This window comes from Aegilops tauschii, chromosome 7 (genome assembly GCF_002575655.3).
Source record: "Aegilops tauschii subsp. strangulata cultivar AL8/78 chromosome 7, Aet v6.0, whole genome shotgun sequence".
Classification (NCBI taxonomy): domain Eukaryota; kingdom Viridiplantae; phylum Streptophyta; class Magnoliopsida; order Poales; family Poaceae; genus Aegilops; species Aegilops tauschii.
The window spans coordinates 185,959,989-185,985,860 of NC_053041.3; the positions used below are offsets into that span (position 1 = coordinate 185,959,989).

At 54.4% G+C, this 25,872-nt stretch overlaps 1 protein-coding gene across 1 annotated transcript; it reads right to left on the minus strand.

The window, feature by feature from the left end:
• Window positions 1-563: 563 nt before the first annotated feature.
• On the minus strand, window positions 564-10,822 carry LOC141027014 (uncharacterized). Its single transcript, XM_073503926.1, has 2 exons — window positions 10,591-10,822; window positions 564-1,174 (listed from the first exon to the last, which is right to left on the minus strand). Exons 1-2 carry the CDS (start codon window positions 10,820-10,822, stop codon window positions 564-566), a joined length of 843 nt encoding a protein of 280 aa, XP_073360027.1.
• Between the last annotated feature and the right edge of the window lie 15,050 nt (window positions 10,823-25,872).

The window sequence follows — 25,872 nt, forward strand, 5'->3', positions numbered from 1 at the left end:
GTTGTACGGAAACTTTAAAGTGGTGAGGCTGGGTTGGGCGACCCGGCGACCCTTGACTTAGTGCTCGTGGCGCGTTGGTGCTTTTGGTCTCATGTGCTTGCCAGCCAACAACCGAATACCGGTTCTGCGGCTTAGGGCGAAGTGAGAGGCCGTGGAGATCCAACGCGTTAGGAGACGCTAAGGGGAGCGACGGGTGGCCAAGCCGGCCAGCCCCCGAGCCCCCGGGTCGAGCGGGTCGACGCGGTGGCCGGGTTGGTTTAAGAGTAAAGCAATGCACAAATGTAGGAGACACAATAACTTGGTCGCAAAAGGGGCAGCCCCCGAGCGTCGTTCGGGGACCCCATAGTTTTAGACGGTTACAAAAGGTAGCGATACATACGTGCATTCAGCTAACTGTAAAACGGGCGGAGGAGCTCTGCATTCCATGGCCGGGTTGTTTCTTCACCGACGGTGTCCCTCTGGCGTTTGTTTGTCTTGCGGGCGTCTATGAGGTAGGACGCGTTGCGGTCGCATAAGGCCTTGCTGACGATGAAGGGGCCCTCCCAAGGGGAGGACATCTTGTGCTAGCCGGTCTGCTCTTGGACGAGTCGGAGGACGAGGTCCCCCTCTCGGAAAGCGAGGGGCTTGATCCTCTTGCTGTGGTAATGCCTCAGACCTTGCTGGTAGATGGCGGAGCAACTGAGCGCTAGGAGACGTGCTTCTTCGAGCAGGTCGATGTCGTCTTCGCGGGCTTCCTTTGCTTCGGCTTCCGTGTACATCGTGACGCCTGGCGAGTCGAACTCGACATCGATCGGGATGACGGCTTCTACTCCGTAGACGAGGAAGAACAGGGTGAACCCGGTCGACTTGTTTGGCATGGTGTGGAGACTCCAGAGGACGGCCGGCAACTCATCGAGCCAGCTGCCGGGTGAATGGATCAGCGGCTCGACGAGTCGCGGTTTGATGCCGGATAGGATGAGGCCGTTGGCCCGCTCGACCTGGCCATTGGACTGCGGATGTGCCATGGAAGCCAGGTCGACTCGGATGCCGGAGACGGAGCAATACTGCGCGAGCGCGCCCTTGGCAAAGTTGGTGCCTTTGTCCGTGACGATGTTGTTCGGCAAGCCGTAGCGCACCGAGATGTCCTTGATAAATCGAACGGCCGTTGGACCGTCTAGCTTCTTGATTGGCCTCGCTTCGATCCAGTTGGTGAATGTCGGTGTCAAAACCGGCGGATCTCGCGTAGGGGGTCCCGAACTGTGCGTCTAAGGCGGATGGTAACAGGAGGCGGGGGACACGATGTTTACCCAGGTTCGGGCCTCTCGATGGAGGTAATACCCTACTTCCTGCTTGATTGATCTTGATGATATGAGTATTACAAGAGTTGATCTACCACGAGATCGTAGAGGCTAAACCCTAGAAGCTAGCCTATGGTATGATTTTTGTTGTCCTACGGACTAAACCCTCCGGTTTATATAGACACCGGAGGGGGCTAGGGTTACACAGAGTCGGTTACAAGGGAGGAGATCTACATATCCGTATTGCCAAGCTTGCCTTCCACGCCATGGAGAGTCCCATCCGGACATGGGACAGAGTCTTCAATCTTGTGTCTTCATAGTCCAACAGTCTGGCTAAAGTATATAGTCCGGCTGTCCGAGGACACCCTAATCCAGGACTCCCTCAGTAGCCCCTGAACCAGGCTTCAATGACGATGAGTCCGGCGCGCAGATTGTTTTCGGCATTGCAAGGCGGGTTCCTCCTTCGAATACTCCATAGAAGATTTTGAACACAAGGATAGTGTCCGGCACTGCAAAATAAATTCCACATACCACCGTAGAGAGTATAATAATTCACAAATCTAATCTGCTGACAAGTTTCATAGAATGACATCATGCCACAGCCCGGTCATTATTCGAACCCTTTTTCTCAACCAGCTGTTGCACATATTGCGAGGCGGTTTTCTTGGCACGTCTTGTCGAAGCAGAGATCGTGTCCCCTTATCACGGGATTCTCATCAATACGGGTGTGGGTAACCCAACCGTGCCATCAATTACGGCGCTTGGGGAATAAGCGAGTTTACCAGGCAGGTGGGGAGGCGCATAGTTTCTTCCGCCCTTATAAAGGAACAAGGATTCATCTTTTTCACCCACGCCCTCTTCCTCCTTGCTCATCCACTCTTGCGCACTCGAGCTCCAGCGCCCAAGTTCGCATTTTCTCCTCAAAACCACTCCAAGTATGTCTGGAGCGGGAGGCAAGTGGATGGTCTCCTCCGTTACGGAGGAGGACATCACAAAGCTCCGGGGAGCCGGATACCTGGCCGCGGATATCGCGCATCGGCTACCAGATGCGGGGCAGATCGTTCCTACTCCAGAACCCCATGAGAGGGTGGTATTTCTTACCCACTTCGTCCGCGGGCTGGGATTTCCCCTCCACCCGTTTGTCCGCGGGCTCATGTTTTACTATGGGCTGGACTTCCATGATCTGGCCCCTAACTTCATCCTCAACATCTCGGCGTTTATCATCGTGTGCGAGGCCTTCCTTCGCATCAAGCCCCACTTCGGCCTATGGCTGAAGACCTTCAACGTGAAGCCAATGGTGGTAGTCGGTTAGCAGGCGGAGTGCGGAGGCGCCATGGTGGGCAAAATGCCCAACGTCACCTGGCTCAAAGGCTCCTATGTGGAGACCGTGAAGGGGTGGCAATCGGGGTGGTTCTACATCACCGAGCCGCGCGACACCAACTGGGTGGCGGCCCCCGAATTTTGATCCGGAATCCCCATGCGGCTCACGTCCTGGAAAGAGAAGGGCCTATCCTGGGGTTCATCGGTGGAGCTGACCGGACTCCAGACATGCGTCAGAAACATGATGAGCAAGAAAATTAAGCTTGTCAACGTGGTCCAAGTCATGCTCTTCCGCCGGATCCTCCCGTGTCAAAGACGGACATTCAATTTGTGGGAGTTCAACCCGGCTAAGCACCAGACGCTGCGAGAGCTCTTCGACACGACGCACAAGGACGTCTGGAAGGTGCTGTTCAAGGGCGCCGAGGTACCTCCTCCCCTTACCGAGGAACGCGGACTCAGCGCAAAGCGCCCTGCCAATCCGGTAAGTCTTTAATATCTCATAAGATGTTCTTTTTCTTAGTATAACCATGCGCGGGATCTGAGCCTCCATGCCATTTAACAGGACTGGGTTGCCACAGCGGCGCAGATCGATTGTCCAGCCCCCCTGCCCGAAGATCCAGCAGATGCGCTCCTAACGGAGATGCTGGCTCCGGCGCCGTATGAGGTGCCGGATAAGAAGGCCAAGAAGAAGGCCACGGGGACCAGGAAGGGTCTCCGGCGCAGGGTTATATCGGACTCATCGTCCGAAAACACCGAGGCGCACTCCTCCCATGAAAACGAGGAGGAGGAAGAGGAAAGTTCTCTCCCCCCCAGCCAGGGGGCAGGAAAAGGAAGGCCGCCCCATCAAGGGAGGCCGAAGGGTCCAAGAAGGGAAGGATCCTCCTCCCAGACTGCTCCATGACGGCCGCTTTCAGCGACGAGGAGTGGTTACCCAGGGACAAGCCCCTGGCGAAGTCGTGAGTATCCGGATACCATAATAATTCTTGGTACGTTTTATTGTACTGCTTCTTATCACACCGAACATGATTATGCAGTCCATCCCGGGCCCATATCGACATATCTTCGTCGGATGATTCTTTGGGCCCGTCAGATATGAACATCGATTCACTCCCGACCGCCTCCTCCCCCCGCCCTACGGACGGCGCCAAGGTGTTGTATCAAAGGGAACTGAACCAAGGGGAGACAGTTCTGGAGGCGCCCCAAGGCGACATTCCAGGCACTGGGCGCACGAGGGGCAAGACTCTCCTGGGCCCTAACGCCGGGGGCAGCAAGTCTAGCCCCAAGCCGAATACGGCGCCGGAACCTCCAGTGGTTCCGGATTCTGTCAGGCAACCCCTCGCTAAGGGGGGCAAGCCGTCTGTGCCGATGGCCTCTGTCCATCCAGAGGCATCGGACAACTTGCTGGAAGTGCTTCGCGGCGCTTCCATTGACGAAGAGCACCGCACTATTATGAGTGCGGTAGTCAAGAAGGTTCAGTCCGCCAAGAGCGGCCTGACTGAAGCCTGTGCTAGCCTCCTAACAGCCTTTGAGGTAAGTAATCAAATTATAAGAAAATGTTACAGCATAGACAGTAGCCCCTGATGCTCTATTTGGTGTTCACAAGGAAAGGCCGAACAGAGGAGCAAATAATAATCACAGGAGTCTAATCGAAATATGTCTATGTGAATAAGCAGGCTTCGCTGCTAGCCGCAGTCGCTCACATGGCGGAGGTCGCCGCACTGAAGCGGGACCTTGAGCGGTCCAAGGAAGAGCTCGGCCTTACCAAGAGGCGGCTCGAAGAGAATAAAGGTAAGTAGTACCCCGTCTGTTTATTGATAAAGAGAAAGAAATGTGGTTTGCTAGATCACAGGATCGTTATGAATTTGCTAGGGGCCACGACCGAAGTGGCGGCCCTGAAGAAGGCGCTGTCCGAGGCCTAAGTCAAAGCGGCCACGGAGTGCACCGAGCGCGAGAGGCAAGAGGCCCGCGTCAGCGAGGTTCAGCAAGAGCTCCGGGATTTTGTCAAGAAATATGAGTCCCTGGAGCGTGACTCTAAGACGCAAGGGTCCGAGCTTGCGAAGGCCCGCGAGAACGTACAAAATACCAAGGCCGAAGCCCAGAAGGCCCTCTAGGAAATTGAGGCGGTTAAGAAGATAGCGGCGGGTAAGGCATTCATTATGAAAAGCAAGCATGTGAAGGAAACTTTTCTTTTACTTACCCGAATTCGGAGCTCTCCAGGAGCATTCGCAGATCTGCCCCACAGCGTATCGGATGCCGCAGAGTTCTACTGGGCCGAGGAAGGGAGCTCGACGGAGAAGTTGTTCTGGTCTCAGTATACTGGGACCGAACATCCGCTGCCCCTGAGCGACCAGTTGAAGCAACTGGTCGAGCTGCACAAGGCGGTCGAACTGGCCATGAGGGGCCTCATAGTCTGGATGTGGCCTGGCGAGCCCTGCCTGGTAGCTATTTCGGCCTGGTAAGGCGACTTGTGAACGCCTGCCCACGGCTTGAGGTCATAAAGCGGTCCGTCTGCATTGAGGGTGCATGCAGGGCCTTTGCCCGTGCGAAAGTGCACTGGGCGAAGATGGACGCCGAGAAGCTGGTGAAGGAGGGGCCGCCGGAGGGCAAGGAGCATCGCCACCCGGAAATGTATTATGACAGTGTCCTGAAGGGTGCCCGCCTTGTGGCAGAGGAATGTTCTCAGGATGTAATATTTGAATGATGTACTCATGTGATCCTGTAATATGAAAACGAGTTCATGTGCGCTATATAACGCTGTGTTGATTTAAAATATTACCTTCTGTGCGACCGTTTATAAAATCTGAGAGTTGGCTAGTCGTCGGCTTCTGCCCCCATGTAACTAGTACTGGGGTGTTCGGGATAAACCTGAGCACTCTTTATCCCAATTTTGGGTCCTTCGAAGGAGGTGTTCAGCACAACGAACCAGGCAATCAGACTATAAAGTTTTATCACTCTCACTTAGCCATAGAAGTCTACAATTTTAAATTTTGGCGAAGCCCCTAGTATTCGGAAGGACGAATTGGGGCGCTATATACGCCTAAATCGGACAAGGCCGACTCCTCGCCCGAAGCGGAAAAAATCTTTAAGGATTTGAGACCTCTCGAACAGCGACCAGCTCTCGCCTCAGCATGACAGTCAGTTTTCGGCTTTCTCTACTGAGGTGCTTGTCCGGAAGAACCGGGACACAATCACAATAGTTCTCCCAGTGCTACCTTAGCCGATATGGCGGAACGTAAGGTACCAAAACATGGGAGCCGGGCAAACCCAACTATTGACCCAAGACATGATTCGGAGCTGATGCATATAATGCTATAAGTTCGGGGTGCCACACTGTCGAAAGTGTCCGGACTTTTCGTGCCGTGTTATGGGGTACACTAAAGCCCCTGGCGCACTAATCGTACCAAAATGTACGAGTGCCATTTGTCGTAAATAAGCAGACAAGGAAAAAAAGAAATGCAATAATAGGCTAACGCTATACATTGTTGTTTAAATAATACCTCAAAGCGTACGTATACAAGTAGTGCAATAAGCAAAAAAATAGGACTATTTGACATGTCCTATCCAATGGCAAGCTGCGTATGGGTATGTAAAAACAAGTACATCGATCGTTATCAGAGACCACCTAGGATTTCCCTTGTACGTCAGAGCTTCTTGCTTCCTTGGTATTTCCTTCCCGTAATGCGTCCAGCAATCAGACTGCCGGAAAGGGCTTCCAGAGAGTAAGGTCCTGAAAGAGAGAAAATGATAAAGGTATATAGCCCCTGGGGCGGTTGAGCCGCATTGTGGGACGTGTCCTAGCCGTGCCTCCGCCTATGCCCATAGTATTTTTAGTGCGTAATTATGTACGCGCGGCACAAATTTCGTCGCTTGACTGGGACTAGGATGCAGGCCGAATTGCTAGGCAAGCTCTGAACGTGCCAGGTGATCCTGTTGCAGGTTACTCCGGACTCGCTTGAAGGTGTTCGGGGGCTTTATCGCCGAATTGGCGGTTTGCCGTAAAAGGCTGCTTTGTGCTTCTGCTGCGAGGGCCGCAGTGTGATCCTCCGTGCGGAGCGAGCGTTCTGTGTTTCCATTGACTGTTATAACCCCACGAGGTCCTAGCATTTTGAGCTTGAGGTATGCATAATGCGGTACCGCATTGAATCTGGCAAATGCAGTTCGTCCGAGCAGTGCGTGATAGCCACTGCGGAACGGGACGATATCGAAGATTAACTCCTCGCTTCGGAAGTTGTCCGGAGATTCGAAGACCACTTCCAGTGTGATTGAGCCCGTGCAACGGGCCTCTACACCTGGGATGACACCTTTAAAGGTGGTTTTAGTGGGTTTGATCCTCGAAGGGTCTATACCCATTTTGCGCACTGTATCCTGATAAAGCAGGTTCAGGCTGCTGCCACCGTCCATAAGGACTCGGGTGAGGTGAAATCCGTCAATGATGGGATCAAGGACCAATGCGGTAGAACCGCCATGATGGATACTAGTGGGGTGGTCCCTACAATCGAAAGTGATCGAACAAGAAGACCATGGGTTAAACTTTGGGGCAACTGGCTCCATCGCATAGACGTCCCTTAGTGCACGCTTCCATTCCCTCTTGGGAATATGGGTTGCGTATATCATGTTCACCGTTTTCACTTGGGGAGGAAATTTCTTCTGTCCTCCTATGTTCGGCGGCCGGGACTCCTCCTCATCGTCGCTATGTAGCCCCTTTTCCTTGTTTTCGGTATTCAACTTGCCGGCCTACTTGAACACCCAGCATTCTCTGTTGGTGTGATTGGCTGGCTTATCGGGGGTGCCGTGAATTTGACATGAGCGATCGAGTATGCGGTCCAAACTGGACGGGCCTGGGTTGCTTCTTTTGAACGGCTTCTTCCGCTGACCGGATTTAGAGCCACTGAATCCGGCATTGACTGCCGTGTCTTCGGTGTTTTCACCGTTGTTGCGACGCTTGTGTCTGTTGCGACATGGTCTGCCATTACTATCTTTGCATCTGAATTGCCATGATTTCTTGATGTGTTGTTGCTGTGAGCCAGCCAGCTGTCCTCACCCGCGCAAAAGCGGGTCATGAGTGTCGTGAGGGCTGCCATAGACTTCGGCTTCTCTTGGCCGAGGTGCCGGGCGAGCCACTCATCACGGATGTTATGCTTAAATGCCGCTAAGGCCTCTGCATCCGGACAGTCGACAATTTGGTTCTTCTTAGTTAGGAACCGGGTCCAGAATTTCCTGGCCGATTCCCCTGGCTGCTGAGTTATATGGCTCAAGTCATCAGCATCCGGTGGTCACACATAAGTGCCCTGGAAGTTGTCAAGGAATGCATCTTCCAAATCCTCCCAACTGCCAATGGAGTTTGCTGGCAAGCTATTCAGCCAATGCTGAGCTGGTCCTTTGAGTTTTAGTGGGAGGTACTTGACGGCATGTAGATCATCACTGCGAGCCATGTGGATGTGGAGGAGGAAATCCTCGATCCATACCGCGGGGTCTGTTGTACCATCATTTGATTCAATGTTTACGGGTTTAAAACCCTCTGGGAATTCATGATCCATTACTTCATCAGTGAAGCATAGGGGGTGTGCGGCGCCTCTGTGCCAGGCTATATCACGACGCAGTTCATACGAGTCTTGTCTGCTGTATTCGGCCCGGCCGGATTTGCTTTTAGTATATCCGGCATGACAGTCATCGTCACGCGTTGGGGCGCGCCCCCGTGATCCGTAGATCGATCTTGCATGTCCTGCTTTGTTTTCCAATACGTCTCGTAGGTCCCGCGTGTTGCCCCGGGCCTTGGTATTTTTGTTTGAATGGTGGCGGGCTGCGGGCTGGACTTCGGGCCGATATGCCCCTCTATCTCGGCCACGAGGTGGCCGATCAGCCGCATCATACGCTGGTGATGTAGGTTTTAATGCTTCCTCCTCGAGTTGGGGTAGCAACCTGCGCTTACGGTAACTCTTGGTTGGGCGCTCGAGTTCGTATTCCTCGGCCGCCAGGACTTCAGTCCATCTATCCGCTAGTAGATCTTGATCAGCTCAAAGCTGTTGTTGCTTTTTCTTCAGGCTGTTTGCTGTGGCTATAAGCCGGCGCTTGAAGCGCTCCTGCTCGACAGGATCCTCAGGCACGATAAATTCTTCGTCGCCGAGGCTCACCTCGTCTTCGGAGAGAGGCATGTAATTGTCATCCTCTGATTCTCCGTCTGCTGCCTGTTCCGGAGGGCCAGCTTGTTCATCCTCCTGCTCGAGGTCTGGCTGGAGGGGATTGCCATCGTCTTCGGCACTATCCGGAGCGTTATTGTCTCATGTGCCGGTATCGCTGCTTTTGCTATGGCGGAACTTAGAGCGGCGCCGCTGACATCGGTGCTTGGATTACTTCTTGGAGTGATTATGCTCCGTTGTCTTATCGCCATCGCCTTCTTTGGGGGTGTCCACCATGTATATATCATATGATGAGATGGCAGTCCAGCGCCCTGTGAGCGGTGGTTCCTGTTCGTCTCCTGCATTGTCGATGTCTTCGGAGCCGAAATCGAGCATGTCGGTTAAATCGTCGACAATGGCTACTAAGTGGGTGGTGGGTGGGGAGCGAATTTCTTCGTCGTCCGCATCCCATTCTAGCCGGACATAGTTCGACCAAGGGTCTCCTGACAAGGAGAGAGACCTCAATGAGTTTAGCACGTCGCCCAGTGGTGAGTGCTGAAAGATATCCGCGGAGGAAAACTCCATAATCGGTGCCCAATCGGATTCGATAGGCATATACGCAGGCGGCTCAGAGCCCGTGGCCGGGGACGAATCCAGGTGTCCGTCAACACGGGTCTCATAGGAAGTGAAGTCAGCATTCGGCTCTATCGTCGCTGAGTGCGCGGCTTTCGTGGCGGGGTCCATCCACCCGTCCTCAGACGGCACAATCTGCTCCGGATTGAGGGCCGAAGTAGTTGCAAGTGTGATATCCCGAACACTGTCCGATGGCAGAGCTAGGTCATTCCCGTCGTGACTGTGCGGCGCACCTGACATGGGCTCGAATCCATCAAAGATCAACTCTCCGTGGATGTCGGCAGTATAGTTCAAGTTTCCAAACCTGACCTGATGGCCAGGGGCGTAGCTTTCGATCTGCTCCAAATGGCCGAGCGAGTTGGCCCGTAGTATGAAGCCGCCGAATACGAAGATCTGTCCGGGGAGGAAAACCTCGCCCCGGATTGCATCGTTGTCGATGATCGAAGGAGCCATCAAGCCTTATGGTGACAGCACAGTGGAACTCTCAATGAAAGCACCAATGTCGGTGTCAAAACCGGCGGATCTCGGGTAGGGGGTCCCGAACTGTGCGTCTAAGGCGGATGGTAACAGGAGGCGGGGGACACGATGTTTACCCAGGTTCGGGCCCTCTCGATGGAGGTAATACCCTACTTCCTGCTTGATTGATCTTGATGATATGAGTATCACAAGAGTTGATCTACCACGAGATCGTAGAGGCTAAACTCTAGAAGCTAGCCTATGGTATGATTGTTGTTGTCCTACGGACTAAACCCTCCGGTTTATATAGACACCGGAGGGGGCTAGGGTTACACAGAGTCGATTACAAGGGAGGAGATCTACATATCTGTATTGCCAAGCTTGCCTTCCACGCCAAGGAGAGTCCCATACGGACACGGGACGGAGTCTTCAATCTTGTGTCTTCATAGTCCAACAGTCCGGCTAAAGTATATAGTCTGGCTGTTCGAGGACCCCCTAATCCAGGACTCCCTCAGTGAACTTGTCCACCGCCACCAGCAAATGCGTCAAGCCGCCTCGAGCGGTCTTGAAGGGTCCCACCATGTTGAGTCCCCAGACCGCGAAGGGCCAGGCGATCGGGATGGTCCAGAGTGCCGACGCCGGCTGGTGGCTGCGCTTGCTGAAGCGTTGGCATCCTTCACACTTGAGGAACAGCGACTCTGCGTCTTCGAGGGCCGTGGGCCAGTAGAAACCATGGCGGAAAGCCTTGGCCACCAGGGACCGCGAGGCGGCGTGGTGCCCGCACTCGCCCTGGTGTATGTCGAGGAGGATCTCAATGCCCTTGTCCTGCTCAACGCAGCATTGTAACATGCCGGTGGAGCTGCGCTTGACGAGCTCGTTGTTGATGATGCTGTAAGCGGACGCTCGGCGCTGCACTTGCCGGGCTTCGGTCTCGTCCATGGGAAGGACCCTGTTTTCCAGGAACTCCGAGATGGGCAGGGCCCAGGATGGTGCCGCGACCCCGGCGAGGACAACCATCATGACGGGTTCCGGGGTGGCAGCCCCCGAGCCGGGTTCAGCGCCCCTGGGCCGGATTGGGGTGTGGCCGGGCTGGGTTTAGGCGCGGCCGGGTCGGCTGGAGCAGTCCCCCGGCCGGGTTGAGGCGCGGCCGGGTCGGCTGGGACATGGATGGACTCGGAGTCTAGAGACGGCTTGATGGACGGCTTGTGCAGATGCTCGAGGGAGACGCCGGACGGAATGGACTGCCGGGACGAGGCGATCTTGGCGAGTGTGTCGGCCGCTTCTTTCTCTACGCGCGGGACATGGAGGAACTCGCAGCCCGTGAAGAATCCGGATAGCATCTGGACGAGGAAGCAGTAGCTCGCCATGTTGGAGTCGTGGGTGTCCCATTCGCCGGAGCTCTGCTGCACCACCAGGTCCGAGTCGCCGTAGCACAGGATGCACCGGATGTCGAGTTCCTTGGCAAGCCGGAGGCCGTGCACAAGGGCTTCATACTCGGCGACGTTGTTGGAGGCGGCGAGGTGGATCTGCAGTGCGTACTTGAGACGGTCGCCCTTGGGGGAGGACTGCACGATGCCAGCCCCTAGGCCGATTCGCATCTTCGAGCCGTCGAAGTGCATGCGCCAGTGCATCGAGTCCGGTGGCGGCGGCAGGTACTGGGTCTCGGTCCAGTCGACGAGGAAGTCGGCCAAAGCCTGGGACTTGATCGTGGTGCGGGGCTCATAGAGGATGGTGTGGCCGACTAGCTCGAGCGCCCACTTGGCGACCCGGCCAGAGGCATCTCGGCACCCGATGATCTCACCGAGAGGGTCCGTGCTGACCACGGTGACGACATGCTCTTGGAAGTACTGATTCATCTTCTTGGCGGTGAAGTACATGCCGTAACACATCTTCTGGTAATGCGGGTAGTTTTGCTTCGACGTGGAGAGCACCTCGCTCAGGTAGTAGACCGGGCGTTGGACTGCTTGGACCTTGTCCTTCTCTGGTCGCTCGACCACCATCATCATGCTGACCGACCGCGAGGTCACGGCGATATAGAGCAACAGCGGCTCCTTCTCGGCCAGTGCGGCCAGGACTGGTGCGGTGGAGAGCATGCGCTTGAGATCCCGGAAAGCTTCGTCCGCCTGGTCGTTCCATTCGAACGGCGTCGACTTCTTCATCAGCTAGTATAAGGGCAAGGCCGTCTCGCCCAGCCGGCTGAGAAACCGGCTGACCGAGGCCAAGCAGCCAGTGAACTTCTGGACATCGCGCAGCCGAGCTGGCTTGCGCATGCGCTCGATGGCCTTGACTTCTCCGGGTTTGCCTCAATGCTGCGCTCCGAGACGAGGAAGCCGAGTAGCTTTCCAGCCGGGATGCTGAAAACGCATTTCTCTGGGTTGAGCTTGACCTTGTACTCACGCAGGTTGGCGAAGGTCTCCTTCAGGTCGTCGAGGAGCGTGAGGTTCTGCTTGGTCTTCACCACGATGTCGTCCACATAGACGTGGATATTGCGGCCGAGTTGTGGCAGCAAGCATTTCTGCATGCAGCGCTGGAAGGTGGCGTCGGCGTTCTTCAAGCCGAACGACATGGTGATGTAGCAATACGCCCAAAAGGGCGTGATGAAGGACGTCTTCAGGGCGTCGGCTGGATCCAGCTTGATCTGGTGGTAGCCGGAGTAAGCATCCAGGAAGGACAGGAGCTCACACCCGCCAGTGGAGTCGATGACTTGGTCGATCCGTGGGAGGGCGAATGGGTGTTTGGGGCAGGCCTTGTTCAGGCTGGTGTAGTCCATACACATGCGCCAGGTCTTGTTCTTCTTTAGGACGAGGACTGGGTTGGCTAGCCACTCAGGGTGAAACACTTCCATGATGAAGCCGGCCTCCAAAAGCTTGGTGACCTCTTCACCGATGGTCCTTCTCTTCTCTTTGGAAAAATGTCGTAGGGGTTGACGGACAGGCTTGGCGTCCTTGCGGACGTGGAGTTTGTGCTCGGCGTACTTCCTCGGGATACCCGGCATGTCCTTGGGGGTCCATGCAAAAATATCCCGATTCTCACGGAGGAAGTCGACGAGCTCGCCTTCCTATTTGCTATCGAGGCGGGTGCCCACGACAACGTACTTGCTGCAGCTGGGGTCTTCCGGGTTCAGCTTCACCTTCTTGGTTTCCTTGGAGGGCTTGAACGCGGCCTCATCGGCCGGCTCCTCGGCCGGGATCTGCACGGCCGACGCCTCTTGGGCCAGGGCGATGATCCGGTCAAGTTGGCGCCGCTCCTCGGCTATGACCAGCGACTCGGCTAGCTTGGCGCCGTCTCGAGCGTAGTCCAGGGACTTGCGGTAGTCGACGGTGACGGTGATGAGGCCCTTTGGACCCGGCAGATTTATCTTCAGGTAGGCATAGTGGGGGACCGCCATGAACTTGGCGAGCGCGGGCCGGCCCAGCAGTGCGTGGTACGCGCTGGATAGGTCCACCACCTCGAACCAGATCGGCTCGCGTCGGAAGTGGCTGCTGTCGCCGAATAGGACGTCAAGCCGGATCCGGCCGATCGGCGAGCAGGATAGGCCGGGAACGATGCCGTGGAAGATCGTCCAGGTCGGCTCCAGGTCCTTGGCCTCGAGGCCGAGCTTGGTCATGGTGTCCCTATAGAGGATGTTGATGTTGCTGCCGCCGTCGACGAGAACCCGGGAGAACTTGCACGTGCGCTGGGGCGCGACGATAGTAGGGTCGAGGACGAGGGCGTAACCACCCGGGTTCGGCATGACGGCCGGGTGGTCCTCCCAGGTCCAGGTGACCGGGCGTTCCGACCAATGCATGTATTTCGTCTTGGCTGGGATGACGGTGTTCACCCCCTGCCGAAGGAGGCGCTCGCTACACTTGTCATCGCCGAGGCTGGTGAAGATGACGTAGGTCGTGTTCTAGGCCGGGTAGGGGTCGTCGCGCATCGCGCCGCCGGCTGGAGGCGGAGGTGATTGCCTTGCTCCCGGAGCCGGAGCCGGAGGCGGCGGGATGTCGCCCCTCGCGATGCGCTTGGTGATGGCGCACTATCGGAGCGTGTGCGTGGACGGCCTCGCGCTGCTGTGGTGCTTGCAAGGAGCGTCGAGCATCTCCTCGAAGCTCATGGCGGGATGCCATGTCGTTTTGCCGGTGTTCCGGCGTTTGGCGGCCGGGTCAGCTGCGGGCGCCTGCTCGGCGGCCGCGACGAGTCGGTTGTCGTAGCGCTGAGCCGGTTGATCGGCCTTGCGCTTGTTGTTCTGCTGGTTGTGCTGCTGCCGACTTCCCTCGCCGGCCGGCTTCGGAGGCGGCACCGGCTTTGCCTTGCCGGCTTCATCCAGCGCCACCTGGATCTTCATGGCGGAGTCGGCGTTGGCGTGCTTGTCCGCCATCATCATGAGCGCGGCCATGGTGGCCGGCTCGGAGCACAAGAGCTTGTGCTTGAGGAGGGTGCCGTCTCGGCACCCGTTGATGAAGTACTAGATCGCTTGGACTTCGTGGACGCCCTAACAGCTGTTCCGGAGCTCGGTCCAACGTGTGAGGTACTCGCGGCCGATTTCCACCAGCCCCTGCACGCACATGGCGAGCTGACTGGGGCAGCCGAGTCGCTTGTAGGTGCCGGTGAAGTTGCGCACGAAGGCTTGCTCGAAGTCGACCCACGCGTTGATGCTGCCAGCCGGCAGACTGTCCAACCAGGTGCGTGCTGACCCCTGGAGCATGCGGGGCGCGTATCGCACGGCGAGGCGGTGGTTACCGCCGGCGATGCCGATGGCAGTGGTGTAGTCGGTGAGCCAGTCCTCCGGCTTCACAGTGCCGTTGTACTTGGGGGTGTCGCGTGGGAGCGTGAACCCTTTGGTGAAGGGCTCGCCCCGGATGCGTGGCCCGAAGCAAGCCGGTCCGACGGGGCCGGTCTCTTCCAGCTCCTGGGAGAGGGCGAGTCAGTCGAGGCGGTGACGGGCATCGGTGTCGTCGATGGCGCGCGGGCCCAGCCGGTCGGTGACCGTGCCGCGAGGGGCTGGGTCGATCGTAGTCGGACGTCGGCCGGGTTGGAGCAGGGGGTCGAGGCGGCGCCGGGCCTCCGAGGCCGGCTCGTCCGCCAAGCCGCCAGTAGCCGTCGGGGCGGGGTTGCGCCGGGTCCGGGTGCGGCCGGAGTGCGCCTCGCCGGGTGGTGAAGACGTCGTGTGCTAGTTGTCGCCGGGCCCAGCGACTCGGACGGAGCTGGATCCGGCCGGCTTGGCGAGCTGGTTGAGGCGGTCCTGCTGTGTGTTGGCCGCGATGAGGAGGTCGTTCACCCTCTTGAGGCGATCCTGCAGCTCCTCGCCCGCGAGCTGATCCAGGCTGACCGCGGCCGCCTGGGCAGCACGCATGTTCTTCACGGGAGTCTCGTAGACGGGAGGGAGAGCGCCGAAGGCGCACCCGATCGCGCCACCCCGGGCTCACACGTCAGTGACCCGGCTTGGCTCGGGCGCGGTAGGCGTGAAGCCGTAGGCGGCGTCACGTTCCAGCTGGGCAGAGTCGAGGCGACGCTGCGTGGCGGCAAGTGTCTCGGTGAGGTCCAGCAGGCGCTGGCGATCCTCGTTGAGACGAGTCTGGGCCTCGGCGATGTTGGAGGCGTCGATGTCGGTGCCGATGGGAACGCGGGTGCTCTACATAGTGGCGCGCAGCGGGTTGGGCGAGCCAGCCCTATCCGCCGCGGCCTTAGCTTCGGCGGCCTTCCTCGCCGCGCTCGACGAGGAGGAGGCGCCGGTGTCGGTGACGAAAACCTCCACGCAGAGGTCCATCGCTCCGGCGGGAGCGCCGTCGTTGATGGAGAGCGGGGAGTCGGAAAAGCTAAATACCTCGCGGGGGTACTCGTCGTCCGTAGGCGCGTCGGAGATGCGCAGCGTGGCGAAGGAGGCGGCGAGCGCATCGATGACGTCGTCCGCCAGCGTGACGGGCTCGTCGGAGTAGGAGAAGATCCCCGTCTGAAGCATGCTCCCGGCCAGGACCTCGAGCTTCCCCATGGTGGGCGCCAACTATCGTGGTGGGCGCACGGCAGATGCCAAGGGATGGCTAAAGATAGGAGGAGGCTCAAGGGCATTGGTGGGCTCCAGAGGCGAGGTCGGCATGAGCGAGCGCGGGACGCAAGACATACCCAGGTCCGGGGCTCTCCAGAGAGATAACACCCCTAGTCCTGCCGAGTGTGGTTTATACGTAACAGTACATAGTTGCTCCTAGAGATGTATGGAGGAAGAAGGGGGTCATGCCAAGGCTCAGGCTGCTCCCTCTCCTCGGGTGCTGCTTGCTAGATGTGTGGGTGGATGGGCGAGTGTGAGAGTTGCCCGTATGCACGGGGGCTCCTGGGGGGTTTTATAGGTCAACCCCCTAGGGGTACAAGGGTAATGTTACAAGGCCATAGGGCCGGGTTGTCAGCGTCCAGGAACCCGATGCTGGGACCCGCCGGGTACCAGGGCTCGCCGGGTTCGCCGGGCGTGGGCCCCATGCGCCTAGGGGGCACTGTGTGACGTCTTGTCGATCGTCAGGGCGTGGCCGAGTCGAGTCGGCTACAATGGCGCTCCGTCAGGTCGCTGCTTGCCGGCGTCATGGGTGACGTCGGGCGCACTGTTGCCATGCTAGCCTTGGTCAACGGGCAGGTGGGGGCCACTGTTGCCTCGTCCGGCTGACCAGAGGCATGGGTGGGGCACTGTGGCTTCAGTCATCAATTGGTGGAGACTCGTCCCATCGTACAACTGGGATGGGACGGCCGCTGACCCTGGGCCGGATTTGGAGAACACGCCAAGGGCGGTGCTGGCTTGTTGGGGAAGTCTTGAGCTTGGTCGTTGAGGCCGGGTTGAGGAGTCCGGCCGGGTTGGAGAGCTTGGCCGGGTCACGGGGCTTGGCGGGTCGAGCGAGCCGGCCAAGTGCGAGCCGGATCGAGGGGCGATGCTGGACCCGTTGTTTTTGAAAAGGATTCGGGTTCCGTTGCCTGCCTGGGGTTCATCCCCCCGACAATATCATTTCTGTATTTCAGTCCGGCCCGTGATCTCCCCCAACAATCATCGTCTTCGGGGAACTCTTTGGCACCGGAGATGATGGAGAGCAAAACGCCTCCGCGAGCCTCTCCCCCACATGCCACGGATGACACCGAGGTGTTATCCCAAAGGACCTCTCTAGGCCAGGGAGAGGTGCAGAAGGCCGCTGAAACGGCGCCAGAGGGTAATGCCTCGGCTGCCGAGAACATGGGGGGCACAACCCCCATGGAAACTGACGACGGGGGCCCGGACCAGTCCGTCCCCCAGCCGAATACCACTCCGGAGACCTGCACGGCTCCGGAATCGAGCGAGCAGCCCCCTTTAAAGGAGGGGGAGCGCCGACTCCACTGGCGACCTCCATCAATCCGGAGGCGTCGAACACTTTGAGGGAAGCGCTTCGACGTGCTTCTGTCGTGGAGGAGCACCGTACCCTGATTGGTACGGTGGTTGAGAAGGTTCAGTCCGCCAAAAGCGGGCTGAACGAAGCTTTCACCAGCCTGTTAACAGGCTTTGAGGTATGCGATGTAATATTCTTAGCCGCTTTTGCATATGCAAAAAATATGCCTGTGTATAGATAGTAGCCCCTGAGACTCTGTTCGGCTTTTTGAAAAAGGGGCTGGACAGAGGATCAAATATTCGCCAGAGATAACATACTTGTCTATTTTGATAAACAGGCTTCACTGCTAGCGGCTTCCGCCCAGGCCGCTGAAGTTTCCAAACTCAAGCGGAAGCTGAAGCTGGCTGATGATGAGATCGGCCGCATTAACAAGCGGTTCGATGAGGCACAAGGTATGCTTTTAAAAGATCCCTTACAAGCCTGAATTGTAAGGCAAACTCAGAGTTTAAGCTCATGTGCCGCTATGTGTATGATTGTAGGCAGCGCGACCGAGGTCGAGACCCTCGAGAGTGCCCTTGCCGAAGCCAAGGAGGAGGCGAAGGCGAGCAAAGCGGCCGCTGACAAAGCGGCTGTGGATTTAAAGGCCGAACAGGCCGCCCGCCGCCAGTATGAGGAGAGGGTGACCGAGGTGGAGCAAGAGCTCAAGGACGCCGCCGGCAAGTGCGAGTCCTTGGAGGAGCAGAATAAGGCCCAGGCAGCCGAACTCACCAAGGCCCTCCAAGAGGCCAAGGAGGCACGGACGGAGTCCCGGGCGTCTCGCGAGGAGATCAAGCAAGTCGAACAAATAGCGGCTGGTAAGCCTTTTCTTTTACAGAGTATATTTGGCGGTCGGAGATATGCTTTGCTAAATCGACTATGGAGTGCTCCAGACGCCTTTGCGGATCTCCCAAGGAGTGCTGCCGATGCCACCCAGCGTTTCCGGGCCCAAGAAGGGAACACGACGGAGAAGCTCTTCTAGTCACAGTACCTGGCGCCGGAGCGGCCAGCGCTGCTAAACAACCAGATGATGCAACTGGCGGAGCTACATAGGATGTCTGGTTTGGCCATGAAGGACATCATAGTCCGGCTATGGCCAGCCGGACCCATTCCTAGTAGCTACTTCGGCCTGGTCAAGCGGCTCGGCGATGCCTTGCCGCGAGTTGAGGTTGTGAAGCGCTCGGTGTGCATAGAGGGTGCGCGAATAGCCTTTGCCCGTGTCAAGATGCACTGGGCAAAAATGAAGGCCGCCGTCGTGGCAGTTGAGGGCCCGCCCGGAGGCAAGGACCACCGCAAGCCGGAGTGCTATTTTGAAGACGTCCTAGAGGGTGCCCGGTTGATAGAGGGTCAATGCTCGAAGGATATTATGTTCGAGTGAATGTATCTGAACTACCCAGACCTTGTATTATAAACCAAGGCTTTGTAATATATTTATGCTTTTATCCGAACTACATACCTCCTGTGCGGCCGTATTTTAGTATTCTGAAAGTTTGCCAGTCGTCGGCTTCAGCCCCCATGTAGATGCTATGGGGGTGTTCATAATAACGTGTAATCCCTCTTGACCCAACGTCGGCTTTAGCACTTTCACTTAGCCATAGGAGTTTGACGGTGGGGCAAAGAACTAGCCCCCGGTGTGCATGCGGCTGTCCGAACTGGGATGCCTTAAGCGCATGACCGAACCTAAGCCAGTCCTTCGTATAATACGGAAAAAATTGCAAGAGATTTGTATTAAGTCGCCGAATAGCCGACCAGCTCTCGCCGTACCATGACAATCAGTTTTCGGCTTTCTCTACTGAGGTGTTTGATCGGACGAACCAGAAACACAATCGCAGTTGTTCTCCCTTTACTACCTTAGCCGAACAAGCGAAACGTAAGGTGGTAACCACAGGAGCCGGGCAACCCAACTATTGACCAAAGACATGATTCAGAGCCGATGCATATAATGCCATATTCGGGACGCCGAAGTATACTATAAAAGTGTTCGGGCTGCTTCTTTTTTGAAAAATATATGTGGCCGGATAGAGCCCCTGGCGATTTAAATCGTGCCGAGGTGTAACAATCTGACGTAAAGAGGGAATACAAATTAGGAAATAAGCCAATAACGAACAAGGTTGGGCAAAACTATTTCCAGTATAGTCTGATTGATACGTCAAAACGTATTTTTACAGAGGATGCCATAAGCATCGAGGCTATTTTACATGCGAAGAATTTGAGAACAATGGAAAGCTGTATACGGGTCCTAAAAAAGGAAAAGGTGATCTTGAAGATCCTTTGGACACTCTGCCGCACATTTGCGTCGCTTTCGCCGTTGAGGGAGATTCCTTGAGAGGAACGGCCCACGGTTATCTGTATGAAACCGGGCTCGAAAAGTGTGACCCTTGTACATCCGTGGGGTAGCTAGGTTTTAATGCACCTGTGGTATTGAAGAAAATAGAGAAAAATAATCAAAGAAAAAAGGTCGAGGTCATATAGGGTCAAACCGTACTATAGACCTATCCGTAGTATGCCTTCGTTGATGCCCAAGGTATTTTGAGTGCGTAATTATGCACACGCGGTACAAATGCCGTGGATGTGTGTGGCAATCGATGGAGGCAAAACTGCTAGTCTAGCTCTGGAGTTGCCAAGCTGTAATCATGCAGAGTGGACCGGACTCGTTTAACATTGTCCGGGGGCTTGATGGCCGATGAAGTATTCGGCTTGATAAGGCCACCCTGTACTTCAGCTGCGAGGGCCGCGGTATGCTCCTCAGTACGGAGGGAGCGCTCCATGTTTCCATTGACTGTTATGACGCCGTGCGGTTCGGGCATCTTAAGCTTTAGATAAGCGTAGTGCAGGACTGCATTGAAACGGGCAAAAGCGGTTTGTTCGAGCAGTGCATGATAGCCACTGCGGAAGGGGACGATGTCGAAGATCAAGTCTTCGCTTCGGAAATTATCCGGTGAGCCAAAGACTACTTCCAGCGTTATTGACCCTGTACAGCAGGCCTCTATGCCGGTATCACTCCTTTAAAGGTGGTTTTAGTGGTCTTGATTCTTGACGGATCAATACCCATTTTGCGGACAGTGTCCTAATAAAGCAGGTTAAGACTGCTGCCGCCGTCCATAAGGACTCACGTGAGATGGAATCCATCGATAATTGGATCGAGGACCAATGATGCTGAACCTCCATGACGGATACTGGTCGAATGGTATCTGCGATCAAAAGTGATCGGACAGGCTGACCATGGGTTGAATTTTTGGGCGACTGGCTGTATGGCATAGATGTCCCTTAATGCGCGCTTGCGCTCCCTCTTGGGGATATGTGTAACATATATCATATTCACCGTTTTTACCTCGGGGGGAATTTCTTTTGTCCCCCTGTGTTCGGTGGGCGAGGCTCTTCATCGTCGTCCTCACTGGGTGACCCTTTCCCCTTATGTTCGGTGTATAGCTTACCTGCCTGTTTAAAGACCCAACAATTTCTGTTGGTATGATTGGCAGGCTTGTCAGGGGTGCCATGAATCTGGCAAGGCCGATCGAGTATTCTGTCCAAACTAGATGGACCATCTTTGTTTCCTTTGAATGGCTTCTTTCGCTGACCGGTTTAGAGCCACTGAATCCGGCGTTGACCGTCGTATCTTAGGTATCTTCATTGTTGCTTCGACGCTTGTGTTTGTTGCGTCGTGGCCTACCATTGCCGTCTCTGGCTTCGGAGGTGTCAGGGTCGCTGGTGTTGTTGCTTCTGCGAGCTAACCAGCTATCTTCCCCCGCGCAAAAGCGGGTCATGAGTGCGGTAAGAGCTGCCATGGACTTCGGTTTTTCTTGGCCGAGGTGTCGGGCGAGCCACTCGTCCCGGACGCCGTGTTTAAAGGCCGCGAGGGCTTCGGCGTCCGGACAATCGACAATTTGGTTCATTTTAATTAAGAACCTGGTCCAAAGTTTCTGGGCTGACTCTCCGGGTTGCTGGACTATGTGACTAAGGGCATCGGCGTCTGGAGGCCAAACATACACTACTAGGGAAAACCTTATACACAACATCTTAGTAGTAGCGCTGGACAAAACGGGGTGCTACTGCTACTTAGTAGTAGCGTTTTTAAATAGACCGCGCTACAGCTACTACTTTAGCAGTAGCGCGTTCTGTGAAACCACGCTGCTGCTATATTTGTACTGGGCGCAGATGGCTAGCCCCACTTAGCAGTAGCACGTACCATTGACGAGCGCTACTGCTACGGCCCGTAGCAGTAGCGCGTTTCTCTGAAACGCGCTACTACTTACTTACCTTATCCTGGAGCGGTTCACCCTCTCACACTCACTCCCTCTCACTTGCTCTCGCCCGCGCCGAACCCGTACGTCGTCCGCCGCCGCCGCGCTACTCCTCGCCGAGGTACTCCCTCCTCCCCTCCCTCCTCCCCTCCTCCCCCGGCCGCCCTCCTCCCACCGCCCCTCTCCCTCCTCCTCCTCCGGCCGCCCCCTCCCTCCTCCTCCTTTGGCCGCCCCCTCCACCCCCGCCCCCTTCCCCTCCTCCCCCCGCCCCCTCCCTCATCCGATCCCACTGGCCTCCTCCCCCTCCTCCTCTCTCCTTCCTCCTCCCTTCCCCTCCTCCCTCCATCTCTTTTTTCTGTTTTTCACTGTAGTTTTTTACTATTGTATAATGTAGTTTTTTTACTGTTTTTAGTAAGTGTTTAAAATAATTAGTAAGTAAATTAATAAACTAGTTGAACTAGTTTAGTTTTAGTAAGAACTAGTTGAATTAATAGAACTAATGTATTTTTAGTAAGAAAAATAATATAACTAGTTGAACTAGTTTATTTTTGGAAAGAACTAGTTTATTTCTATTTATAGTAAGTTTATATTTAGTAAGAACTAGTTGAATTAACAGAACTAGTTGAACATGTCACATTTGTTGTTATTTTTTTAGTTTAAGCAATTATTCCCGCATCGACGTCTACGATGCCTATCCCGCATCCTCGTCGTCGATACCCGTCGTTCGCTAGGGTTTTAGTTGTATTAGTGATGTTATATGTATGATACTATTCGGGATGTATTAGTGATAACTTACAGGGTTTTTCTTTTTGCAGAAATCAAGGAACCCCTCCTTCATCCACGCCGTCGTCCCCGTCACCGACCCCCTCCGACCTCGAGGTGAGACCAGCCAAATCTCCATGTCAATATGAGTCCTATAAGATATGATGTAGATAAAAACATGTATATCTTGTGTTGCTCAAATAGGATATGTGGTTGCCCAAGTAGCCGGTCATGTTTAGGTTAGACCTCCGAGTGGCCTATGTTTTGCCGGAGTGTTGATTAATTTCTGTTCCGGCAAATTTCAGGCACTCGATATGTCCTGTTTTAGCAAAGGTCATGCCAGAATTTTCCGTGAATTTTGGCATGACTTGTGCTAGAATATGTAGGAAATATCGAGTGGCCTGAATTTTCTATAAAGATAATTAAACGATATTTCGGGTTGACTTTAAGTCTGTCGAGGCCGAAGAATCCCGACTATTGTCGTGGGGGTCATTTCTCCTTCTTCTCCGGGTGCTAGACCTTTGTTATGCACTAGGGGAAGGAGGAGTAACGGCCATCACCGATGGTCGCAAATGTCAGAGAGGAATCAGTGAGGGAGAGTCTCCACCATATATGAGAGGACAAAGAATCCCGACTGTTGTCGTGGGGGTAGCTTCTCCTTCGTTCCCGTGTGCTAGACAATTTGGTGTAATGCACTCGGGAACGAAAGGAGGAGCTACCATCACCAACGGTCGAATATATACACCATGTGAGATGAGAGTTTTCAAGAAAAGACTCGATAGACCGATAGTCAACCGGTGATGAATAATGAACAAGCTGAGAGTTTTAATTGTACAAGTTTAATCATTGAATTATGAACATAGGAAATGTCGTCGGACGAAGAAGGTCCCGGGGAGTGCTCCTGGTGCGGCGACAACCGGGGTTTCTGCGACAGGCCTCACCTGGACGAAGGTCGGCGCTTCAGCATTAAGCTCGAGGAGGCCTTCGATTGTGATACGGTAAGCTATGACACAAAGTGTTTTTTTCATAATTAAGCTCGACTTCTACTACTTCAACGTGTAATTTTCGTCTTTTACAATTCGACTAGCTTATCCCATGCCATGCAAGACGCTATGTCTTGGAGAGGATGGGTTTTGAAGATCATGAGAGGAATGAAACAAAGAAAATTAACCTAAGGACCCATCATGGCATGGATTTTGAGGTAAATCTATACAATTCTGAGAGCGTATCCCATTTTGGTTGCCCGGGTTGGGAAGCACTTTGCAAGATGTATGATTTTCAAGAGGGTATGTTTGTCACCATGGATCTTGGTGATCCTGATATCGACCAAGACAATTTGGACATTTGGGTCCTTGTTGATACGCTTCCAATTCTACCGCTATGTGAGTTCCTCAAACATAGTTATCAAGTAATTTATATTGTTTATTTCAAAATATTTGACAGCTTATTTCCATTGATAGCTTACTTTCATTCTTCAAAGAATGTGCGGAAGATGGTAGACAGAACCAACTACACCGATGGCTCTGATTTAACTTACCAGGAGAAAAGCCATCTGGTCGCATATTGTACTGATCTTGAGAATTGCAATGCCTTTTATCAAACTCCTCCAAATTATGGTCAATATGTGCCACTAGTGCACGTGTTGAACCACAATAACTTCCATGGAGATATCCTGGTAAGATTTTTTACTATTATGACATCCGTGCATCTTTTGCATACTTCTAAAACTGAACTACATTGCTAACTACGAAGTTATTACTATGTTTTTCAACAGAAAATCCCGATGGATTGTGTGCCTCATTTGATGTATCAGAATGGTCGCCCTGATGTTTTGAACATACAGCCAGGTCGTCCTACGAATCTCACCTGTCCATACCAGATTTCTAAAACCGGTGAACACATGCTAATCTTAGAATGGAAAAAATGTATGGACAGTCGTAAGGAGGTTCTTGGAAGCAACATTGTGCGAAAGGCAAGAATTGGAGACAGGATAATCTCCATTCTCCATAATGGAGAGTCAGGGGCTATCTTTTTTTATGCTATTTTACCTAAGATAATATAGTAGGTCCTAAGAGAATGTAGTAGGTCCTATGAGGTACAATATGTTTATGAGAGTTGATGATGATGAGTAGTTGTGATTATGTCTAGTGACCAACTTGTATGTGATGTCTCATTGATGAAAACGATGATCATGAGGAGGTGTTATATGACAATGATGTATTATGATGACAAGTTGTTAATGATATGATGATGATGATGATGATGATGATATATTATATCATTGGGTGAAAGAACCGCGGATTAGTTTGAAGTGGATGTCCATCCACTTGAAACTAGTCCACGGTTCTTTCTCCTAGTGATGTAATAACATTATGATGTAAAATCATTCTCTAAATTGTTGCAGTATGAAAACTTGTATAAAGGTGTATGAATACAACATGAAATAAAAAAGAAATACGGAATAATAGTAGTAGCGCATGCTAGGAGAAGCGCTACTACTAATTACCAGTCGCGCTCATAGTACAAAGCGCTGCTACTAAGTCGATATAGCAGTAGCGTGGTCCAACCCATGCTACTGCTAACCTTTAGCTGTAGCGCCTTACTAGTAGTGCTGCACCCCGCGCTACTTATAGGCTTTAAACACGCGCTACTGCTAGGGTTTTCCCTAGTAGTGATAGGTACCTTGGAAGTTGTCTCTAAAGGCATCTTCCAAATCTTCCCAGCTACCAATAGAGTTTTCTGGGAGGCTGTTTAATGACTATCGTGCTGGTCCCTTGAGTTTTAGGGGGAGGTACTTGATGGCATGGAGATCATCACCGCGATCCATGTGGATGTGGAGAAGAAAATCTTCGATCCATACTGCGGGATCCGTCGTTCCATCGTATGATTCAATGTTCATGGGTTTAAACCCTTCTGGGAACTGGTGCTCCATTACCTCATCGGTGAAGCATAAGGGTGTCCGGCGCCTCTGTATCGGGCGACGTCACGACGCAGTTCGGATGAAGTCCGTATGCGGTTTTCGGCCCAGGTGAGGTTGTGCCTGTCGCGCCAGGCCTGATGGCCGTCTTCTCGCATTGGGGCACGCCCCCTTGACCCATAGATTGATCTAGCTTGGCCTGCTCTATTGTCCAGGTCCTGTCATAGGTCGTAGGTGTATCCTGGAGCCGCTGTCTCTCTGCCTCCACGGCGAGGTGGTGCGGGTTGGTGTTCGGCCTGAGTGGCCGCTCTGTCCCGTCCACGCGGTGGCTGGTCTGGTTCATCAGTGCGGTCATGTCTTGACGGTATTGGCTCGATGGCCTCGTCGTCAAATTGTGGTAGTAGTCGGCGCTTCAGATAACTCTTTGCTGGGCGTTGAAGGCCATACTCTTCGGCCGCTAGGACCTGGGCCCATCTGTCGTTGAGTGTATCATGTTCGGCTTGTAGCTGTTGCTGCTTCTTTTTTAGGCTTCTCGCAGTGGAAATTAGCTGGCACTTAAAGCGCTCCTGCTCAAGTGGTTCCTCTAGCACGATGAAGTCTTCGACGCCGAGGCTCACATCATCCTTGGAGATTGGTAGATAGTTACTATCCTCCGAGTCCTCGTTCCCGACCGGATCGTCAGGCTTAACTTGCCCTTCTTCCCAATCATCCTGTTCGGATGTTGGCTCGACGGTGGCTTCGGGGTCTTCGGCGTTCTCCGGAGTGTTATTGTCTCTGGTGCCGATATTGCTGTCTTTTTCG